Consider the following 10,306-nt stretch of genomic DNA (forward strand, 5'->3'; position numbering starts at 1 on the left):
AGGATGTTCGATCACGACTTATAGTGTGTATGGAATTGTTGGTGTATTAGTGGTGCATGGTCTCTAATTTCTATTTTATTTATGGTTCTAACTGAAACGCATTTGCATATAAATTTCATATTTTCCTTGCTACAGCTGTTGCAGAGAGATGGAAATATAGGAAAAGCGATGAATGCACTTTTCTCAATACCTGGTCTACTCTACGAAACTACAATTTTCTGCATTTATGCGCACATCATGACCGACCAGGTAAGTGACTTAAGTGTATGTTTTACCAATAATGTGCGACAATGTGTTATTTAAGTTTTCTTTACAATGAGCTTAGTGCAGGTAAAGAGGGAAGAAGGAAGGATGCATAGGGAGAGGATAGGGAGGCTCTGCGTCTGTTTTGTTTAACATTATTCATTATTCTATCCGTTGAAGTTGTTTAGCATTTATTTAATTGCCTTCATTGCTCGAGTATGACAGATGCAAGAATCTTTGATGGTTCGACACGTTATGGGTGGATTTGAAGAAATTTGTGACAATTTTAAAAGTATAAGAAAGGAACTTAACTGTGTTTCTCTGTCTTAAAAGTATAGTTTGATGGCCGTTTCAGTTTTTTTTTTAACCGAAATGTTCCCCTTAGAGCTGCTATCGAATGTCACTGAATATTTTGTTGAAGGCTAGCTGCAGTAAACACCAACAATCATTACCATACACAAGTATGTTCAGTATGTACACAGATTAAACACAAACATACTGATCAAGTCCTAAACACATAACCTTCATCAATTCACGAACGTTGCCTACACATTTAGTAGAACATTTTTCTCAGAAAAGTCCCATCTTTATGACAAAACGTTTTTCGTGAAAGTCCATAATGTTCATCCTTACTAGAAAAATAACAAAAATTCCTCGTTAACGTAGACTAATTAGGCTTAATAACTCCATTCGATATGAAGATATTATGCAGGTGGAACACAATAACTACAAAATACCTTCTCAAGAAGAACCTTAACTGCAAAAAGAAATTCTAAAATATTTGTACTAAGTCAGAATTACTAGTACAGTTGAGTCTGTGACATGAAAAAGAACAGAATATAAGTTTAACGTGCTGAGCCATTCCCTAGGACCATACCCTTGTCTTGCAGTGCGACTGAGATTTGGTCTAAATTGTAGCTCAACTGTTTTCAGCTAAGAAGCTGTGGGGTTCTTAACTGAAAATATTTTTGGGAGGTAATAAATTGTTGTTTCGTGAATGGAAAGGGACTGAACGATCTTTCGTTAAGATCGAAAACCCACAACTACTTTGTGATTACCGATGAATCGCCGTCTTACCCGCTGTATCCAAAGACCTAGAATATATTGTTTAGGGTTGAATTACTGAATAATTACACAAATTCAGCTTGTGAAAGATTAGCTCGAATTTGACGTACTACTTAAAAAAAATGCGACAGCTAAAATATTCAGATGGTATGCTGAAGCAGTTTCAGAGCTTCTCGAAAAACAGACACCAACTTGTTGTCTCTGGAAATGAAAAGTGCTGCTAAAAACATGTTCTTTTAGGAGTGCCAAAGTTAGCTTCGGGCCAATTATTGTCTTATTTGTTAGTGAAATCTCATCGCATCTGTCCTCCTGCAGGTATCATGTCCATGTCGACGAACGTCAGTGTTACCCAAGTGGCAGACCTGAAATAATCAATATTACTATCGTCCACTTGAATGACGGTCTGTCTTCAGTTGTAAGGTGGGCGCAAAATCTGGGCCTTAAACGAAATGCAGAAAAGTCTCAAGTAATTTTAGTATCCGGTCAGAAATTAATAAGTTATGAATTCCGCTTACAAATGTCTCCTATTCTTCCCGACAGTATTTGAAATAACTTATCAAAAAACATTAAAGAATTTGCGTGACCTTCTCAACAGGGCAGAAAATACTGCTGCCATATGTAGAGAGAATTCCGACTGTCTCTATGTGCTTGAAAAATTTCGGAACATATTTCCACGGGGTGTAGAACGCAAACTTCTGCAATCACTCGTTCTGCCGAAGCTCCATTATTGCAGTTTAATCCAAGATGGCACGAGTGAGAACTAACGCTGAATGCTTGTCTGCGCCGTCCATCAGTTTGACCCAGTCTGTGCTTCGTATGCCCAGTTAGGTTTGCCGCAGCCAGACGACCCACGTGACTGCCGAACCCTGTGCTTACTTCATCAGTGCTCGGTGCACAAGAACACCACTACTTACTATCGGAGATTAAGTAATTAAGCACAAGGCCTCACTTATTAAGCACTCTGGTGTGTTCAACTATGAAACAAAAACATTTACCCACTCTTTTCAGTTGCTGCTGTCCGTCTCTGGAATAAGAGGCTCTCTGCTCACAGTTAAGCGGTCTATTACTTTTAAGAAGTGAAACACAAGTTTCCACAAATACCACGTGTAGGATCACTTTTCTCTCAATTAAATGTATTCTCCCGGCTACGCTGCTTGGTCATTTATTTTATAATACGTAGAAAGTCTGATTAGTATTAGCAGGTTAAATAAACCAATAAATAAATAAAAGGTTACGAGTTACGGTATTTACCTCGCACCCAAAGGAAACCTTCCGAAATCTGTTATTGGAATAGAGTGATAGGACTTGTTTCTATTTAACTTCGGCGACAATACGGACAAAATAAAAAAAATAACCCATAGGGTTTGCGTGTGTACTTGTATCTTACGCGTTGTTTACTCCATATCTGCTACAGCGCATCTCATTAGTGTAATAGAGCACCATCGCTGTGCTCCGAAACCTATCTCGTTCATTTGTACATTTGAGAATTGTGACTGACAGCTCAGAAACTTATATCACATTTCATTTTCGAATTCCGCTATTTAGCTGCCCTCTGCCCAGTACGGAGCACGTCTGCGTCTTCTAGTCACAACTACATACTATGGGTCAAAAGAACCCGGACACTCGACGTAAGGCGGAATTGACCAACGGATGTCATAAGAAGGTAAACCACCTGTATAAAAGAAGGCTGGTGTGTATTGTGTTGTCAGTAGGGAATCGGTGTCAGCAAACTCAGTCGTTCAGTAGAGCTCAGTGACGTCCATTTGAACTAGTGATTTGATGTTACCTGAGTAACAAATCCATCAGGGACATTTCAACCGTTTTAAACCTGCCATGTCAACTGTCGGTGATGTGACTATGAAATGGAAATGAGAAAGGACAAACACAGTACAATAAAAATTCACGCGTGGCTAGGGCCTCCCGTCGGGTAGACCGTTCGCCTGGTGCAAGTATTTCGAGTTGACACCACTTCGGCGACTTGCGTGTCGATGAGGATGAAATGATGATGATAAGTACAACACAACACTCAGACCCCGAGTGGAGAAAATCTCCGCCCCAGCCGGGAAACGAATCCTGGCCGTTAGGTATGACATTCCGTCGCGCTGACCACTCAGCTACCAGGGGTGGACACAGTTAAACTTAGTTAAACTTAGTCTGAGAGTATCTCATGTGCCGACACAAAGTGACCGGCAAGCATTGCGGAGTTGGTTGTAAAAGTCGGATGAAATCAGCGGAAGGAATCACTTGTGAACCCCATAGTGCCATATTGCCAGCTACCACTAAGAGTGTGCGTAGGGGAGTTGGAAAGAATGGGTTAAAAAGGTCGAGCATCACGTCATAAGCCGCAAATCCCCGTAGCCATCGCCAGGCAACGCTCGAGGTGATGTATGGAGCGCTATTACAGGACGGTTGATGACTGGAAACGAGTGATTTGGAGTGATGAATCACGCTGTACCCTGTAGCAATCTGGTGGAAGTGTATGGGTTTGGCGAACACCGGGGTGACCTACTCCGCCGGCCGCGGTGGTCTCGCGGTTCTAGGCGCGCAGTCCGGAACCGTGCGACTGCTACGGCCGCAGGTTCGAATCCTGCCTCGGGCATGGATGTGTGTGATGTCCTTAGGTTAGTTAGGTTTAAATAGTTCTAGGTTCTAGGGGACTGATGGCCACAGCAGTTGTCCCATAGTGCTCAGAGCCATTTGAACCATTTTTGTGACCTACTCCATGATGTGTGGGGCCAACAGTAAAGTTCGGAAGAGCTATTCTTAGGGTATGGAGGTGTCTCTCCTGGTTGCCCTGTGGTCCCCTTACAGCGCTTAAGAATACGCTGTATGCGGAAGGATGTGAATACATTTAAAGAATTGTGTGCTGCGTACAATAGAGGAACAGTTCAGAGACGATGGTTTTATCAGCATGAATGCACTCTGTTATGAAGCAGCAACTTTGAGGCAATGTTTTGGGATAATTGCATTCCTGAACTGTAGGAGACCCGCCCAGATTCATCTTTTGGATGAGTTAGATCATCGGCTTCGCTGCACAACGCAGCGTCCAAAAAAAGTTTCGGTTCTTAAGGAGAAATGGGATACCATTCCTCCACGCTCATTCACACACTCTATGGAAGTGTCCCCTGTCGTCGTCATAAGGGCGACGGGACCGGTAGTTTTGATCAGATAGTGTAGTTCGCTAAGCTACTAGAAAATCCCATAAAATCAATAGTAAGTTTGCAATTAGGTGTCGGCTGTCACGAGACAACGATCTCCGCAAGGGTGTCACCTTTTGGTGAAGACAGGAAAAAGAACTGCTAGACCTTGCAAACTGTGACTGAGTAATTTTAAGATCAGGTTACCCTCCATTCTGAGGCTGCTGCATGCAGCGACTGTTATTGACTTGTAAATAATAGATTCAGCTATCAGTCGTACTTTCGAAATTTTATTGGCAGATCTAGATTTCAGCTAGAAACTAGCCGTTCTCAATGCACCATCATTTTTGATCAACGTATGTAATGCCTGTTGGTCGGGCTTCATTCACAGTTCATTGAATATTCAATTGTCACTTACGATTGCGAAATACTCTCCTGCAGATTGGACCCTCAAGACTTTCGTTTCAATCTTCAAAGAAAGGAAGCTGAATATGTATCTGAGCTAGCTGAAGAAAATACTGATGAACCTAATGCAAACATATCGCTATAAGCCAATCTTTATACAGGATACGGGTGGTTGCGGACCTTGACTTTTCAATATAGAAGTCGAATCAAAACACACTCAGACGTTTAAATTTCCAGTTGTTATTTTATATGAGTAACTAATTTCAACGCTACATTACGCCATCTTCAGGCCTCCTGGCCGACGTGTAAGAAGAATCCCACCACTGGTCCAGCCTTCACTGGCTGGTATCCGTAGATTTCTTCTCAACACAGCGACCCCTTCGATGCACTGAATGCTGGCATCTATTTTGAATCGATCAGATTCCTCGCACTTGACGGTCAGGGGACTTGAAGAAAGCGTAATGCAGTGATGAAACTGGTTACTCAAATAAAATAACTGGAAATTTAGACGACTGGGCGTGTTTTGATTTGAGATTTTATAGTGCAAACGTAAGTATGTGTAAGGCCAAAATTAAGCAAGTAAATGTACCTATATGATATCCTTACAGAAGATGGCATGTGCATTCATGCAGTCTAAAAGGTAAGGGTTTCTGATAGTAAAGCGTAAGGAAAGATGAGAAGAGTATTGAGAAAACATTTAGACGGAATGACAGTATTGGCTGGGGATAAAATTCACTAGTAAATCTTGGACAGATACGAAAAAGTAAGACGATAATGTTGGTAGAAAACTATGGAAACAAATTCCTACTTGAGAATAAAATTAATTTTGGTCACGTCTCGAGTCAATATGTAACAGTGAAAAGTTCTAATGTCGAAAAGGAAGACAGAGGTACATAAACTTCCTGGACGAATTTGAAAGTATCGTGGTCGTTGTAACATACATGAACCTTAAAGTAGCGGGATATTTCTCTTCCACGGAGAGAAGAAACAGAAAAAGAATTTTGCATGCACAGTTGACTGTTCTGGTGTTTGTTAGGGGTGGCTGACATAATTCCTGTTCGGAGAAGATAAAACTATAATTTACTCTTAAGACTTCATTCGCACAGCATAATCGTTTAAATACAGTACCAAAAAGTATCCCAAGTGTCGAAAATTCATTAACATCGTCAGGAAAAGCGGTGTTGTTATATATCCGCACACCATTAAAAAGTTCTTGCCATAAATAAAACTAAATTAAGAATACAGTGCTCCGTTTTCAGAACACATTGTTACCAGCTCCATCTCTGTGCAATGAAAAATTTATATGTTGGCGCGCGTTTAATGAAATATGTTACGACCGCGTTGCGTTGCGTTGCGGCATCTGGTAACTCCTCTCCACGCCTCCTTGTGTTCTCGTTTCAACAGAGTATACTCCCTCTGGCACGAACATTGGGATAACGAGAGTCCTACTTCCCATGTGAGAGTTGCGCGTGGGGTAGGAAAGAGGTGGAAATGATGCTGTTGGACAATGTACCTTTCGCCATACGCTGAGACGTATGTAGATGCATGTACTGGTATGGATTTGTGAACGATGTAACATAAATAATCTTCCAAAGGGAGTAAATTACCTTCATATGGCCATAAATACGAGTACAATCGGTCTCTGCTTAAGAATAAGGAAAGGGAACAGCAAACAAAATTTTGATAGAAGACGGTTTGCAACAAATGTAATAATAAAAAAAAATGTAGCTTCAAAACTACGAAGAAGAAATATAAACAGTGCCTTACAGTGCTTTTGGTAACGGAAATAACACCCATGTGATACAGAGACACTGTCGTATTCTATACTGAATTTACAGCTGATTGAGCTCTAGTTTTAACCATAATGTACAACACATCCCTTGAGCGAAAGATTGTAACCAGTGATTGGGAAAGAAAACCACAGCTCGCAGCTGCCTGCAGCAAGGATAACAGAAGTGACCCGCAAAACTGCGTGTTTCAAGTTGGGTATGATAGAAAAACTGTTTCATGTCCATTCGTGGACAGTAGAATTATCTTATAAATAAATATAAAAGACCACTGTATAGCACCTTACTCACGTAGAACTAATGCGGGAAAGGAAGGAGTTACGCATATTGAGACGGAACACAAGATAAAAAACACTGAGCCAAGTAGATTTTGTAGTGAGTAACACATAGATGTGTTTGCTGGTGAATGAATACTGAAAAATAATCCACTGTAATTGTAAGTGTATTTAAATTCCCAGTTGCAAATTTTTAACTGAGGAATTTGGATGCCTTACTGTGCTGTCTGTCAGAGAGCACCAAGCAATTGACAGTCTGCAGCAATATCAGTGTAAATTTTTTAAAGGATTCCGACAGCGTAAACGTCCTGAAAACCTGTATCATATAGTTTAATCTCACCAATTAACTTTCTGTACAGATTTCGGAACTCTCGGAACCGAGGTGATGCAAAACATTTTTTGATGTGTTTGTCTTACGTAGCCATTTTTATCTTCTATTAAAATATATAGACGTAGTTACTCGCGTAAAAAATAGTATGTTTTAAGTTGTTTCTTGTAAAAGTTGCCATTTGTAGAAACGGAACTCAGTCTCGTCGGGTGCTGCTATTCTTAAATAATTTTTATATTTTTATGAAAGGTAAATAACAAAATAAAAGTGTAGGTAATGAAATTACAGAAGTGAGACGGGACAAGAAGCTGCCGAGAAACCAGTTGCTTATAATGGAGCCTGAGTTTGAGCCCCGTTAGAAATAACTAACGGTTTAGGCTCTTCGCGTGGGGTACAGTCCGTATCCGATTATCAGCGAGAGAAAAAAGGGAAAAAACCATAGATTTTTACTACCACTATCAGTGAAATGAATTTTGTCGTATGGAAAGAGACATGAAACTGGTTTCATTCCACAATTGACTGGTTGCAGGATATCTAAAGCTAGTCCGCAGCTCGCGGTAAAGTGGTTAGCGTCGCTGCCTTTAGATGCCGGATTCCGTGGTTAGATTCCTGGCTGGCTCGGAACTTTTCTTTGCTTGGTTTCTGGGCGTTTGTGTTGTTCTAATCGCTTCATCTCGTCATAAAGATGCGCAAATCGCCGAATTCGCATTAGTTGGAAAGACTTGCACCAGGCAGCCAAGAAACCCTAGACAGGGTCTCTCGGCCATTGATGCCATACCATCAGAGACAAACATCCAGGAACAGTTACGCCTCCTGAGAATCCAGGGTTGCCCATTAAACGTGTCTCGACAAGTCCGGAAAGGAGGAGAAAAAAACCATGTGTTCATGTACCTGCACATGCTACCTTCGTAACGTGCCTTTCCTCTCCCGACTCGTACTTTTTTTCGAACATATTACCCTTGCGCATAATAGTGACCGACCATTTAGCGTTTACTCATCTTAACAAAGCACAGCACTCTGTAATGCCGCCCGTACAGTCTTGCCTGTGCGTAACGGAAGTAATAAACCCGTTTCAGAGTGAGAAGCTGATGTACTCCGCCTTCAGCTGCGGCTGGGTCAACAGTGACGCTCGCTTCAAACGCAGCCTCATTATCTTCATGAAGGTGACTGCGCGCCCGATAGTGATCACGGTGGGCAAGACGTGCACACTGTCCAAGCAGATGCTGATCCAGGTGAGCGAAACCGATGTAAAGTATAGTGATAACAGCAAAATCACTCCTGTAGCCAATAGTGAACTGTCTTGTAGTGGAGCGCGGTGCGGGCCAGCCGTGGAAGGAGATATGCGGACCGTGTTACGTGATACGTAAATACTGTGCGTTCGCACTGGGGAACAATTGTTGTAACAGTGAAACGAGTTGCCTTGTAACATGGCTTTCACCGAAGTCGGTATCTAACTGTGTTAATTAGTCTACTAGAAAAACTGTAATTGATAGTCACAGTAAATTACTGACAAACATTCACAGAACAAACCAGTAAAACACACTGTTTTAAATGTTTGTTCCTGTAACAGTGAGAAGGTTCATCTTTCGAAGTGGGTTCCTTTCATATCAGTATATAATGAGCGGATTCCAGTCTCTACACGTTCTAACAGATCAGGAATTTAGGAACATCTTGTGTATGTAATCTATCTAAACTGATCAACAGCAAGTATATGAACTGCTGATGTATAGACAAATATTATAAAAAGTGAACTAAAATTATTTATTCCAAATTTTTTAAAAGCCCTCCAACGTGTCAAGAGAACTAGTTAGCGCTATTGTGTTTTTACGTGAGGGTTCTCGAGATTTTTGGCTTGCAGAGTGTATGTGGTTGCTGTAACTTTTGTTCTGTAAGAATAAAGTGAGCACCTAATTTTTTTTTTTAGGCCTCTTGTCATGTGAGTCGCGAAGTGATTTAAATATATATATATATTTTTTCTTCACAGGTCTTGAATGGAGCATACGGCTTACTGAATTTGCTCTACTACCTACATAGCAGCAACTGAACCGGCACCAGAAAGGCAGACCTGAAGAACACAATTAATGTGCTACACATTGAAAAAATACCAGAAACAACTGTAGTGTCAAAATTTAAATGTTTGCTGTAAATGTGAAACAAGCCTGTGTTGATAGTATACCAGTCAACCACTATTCCATGAAGTATTCATAAAGCTCACTTAAGTCTTATTAGTTAATATGATATCCAAGCAAATGAATTCATAACTGAAATATATGTGTATATTATTTTTATATGTGGGAAATGGACCAGTATACCCTCACTATCTGACAATGGAACGGAAGAAGTGTCCAATCTAGCGTTGCCCTACACGAAGTTGTTCAAAATATTAATGTTTCATGCCGGCGTTATGCCGAACATAATTAGAAAGAGGTATGTTCTGGGGAAAGTTCACAAGAAATACGAACGTAGCAGTGCGCTTTGTTCTGCAGCATCGACCTTCCGAGCTCACTACCGAAGGAGAGAAATGTGTGAAACAACGCTTGAGACTTGCACCTAAATTGCTCATCACGAAATACCGTATAATCCTGTGCATAGCACTTAAACATGCAGCTCTTCAACAGCAATTAGTAACAGACAGAATTTTAATAATAAAACTATTTTTGAAGTATAATGAAAATAATTTGGGAGTAGTGTTGACTATAACGATGTACCAATGTTGACAAGCATTACAAGACGTAACCTTCCTGAAAACCGTTAACTTAAAGTAATTTTCTTTTTTGGTCATCAGTATTCTGACTGGTTTGATGCGGCACGCCACGAACTCTTCTCCTGTGCCAACCTCTTCATTTCAGAGTAGCACTTGCAACCTACATCCTCAATTATTAGCTGAATGTATTACAATCTCTGTCTTCCTCTACAGTTTTTGCCGTCTACAGCTCCCTTTAGCGCCAAGGAAGTCATCCCCTCATGTCTTAACACATGTCTTGTCACCCTGTCCCTTCTTATCAGTGTTTTCCACATGTTCCGTTCCTCTCCGATTCTGCGCAGAACCTCCTCATTCCTTACATT

At 40.8% G+C, this 10,306-nt stretch overlaps 1 protein-coding gene across 1 annotated transcript in view; it reads left to right on the plus strand.

The window, feature by feature from the left end:
* Positions 1-9,284, plus strand: part of LOC126356031 (odorant receptor 2a-like) — a 71,097-nt gene extending 61,813 nt beyond the window's left edge. The window contains exons 5-7 of the mRNA XM_050006731.1: positions 136-249; positions 8,317-8,472; positions 9,225-9,284. Of these exons, the coding sequence (XP_049862688.1) occupies positions 136-249; positions 8,317-8,472; positions 9,225-9,284 (330 nt within the window). The remainder of the gene's footprint in view (positions 1-135; positions 250-8,316; positions 8,473-9,224) is intronic.
* The last annotated feature ends 1,022 nt before the right edge of the window (positions 9,285-10,306 follow it).

This window comes from Schistocerca gregaria, chromosome 1 (assembly GCF_023897955.1).
Source record: "Schistocerca gregaria isolate iqSchGreg1 chromosome 1, iqSchGreg1.2, whole genome shotgun sequence".
NCBI classification, from domain to species: domain Eukaryota; kingdom Metazoa; phylum Arthropoda; class Insecta; order Orthoptera; family Acrididae; genus Schistocerca; species Schistocerca gregaria.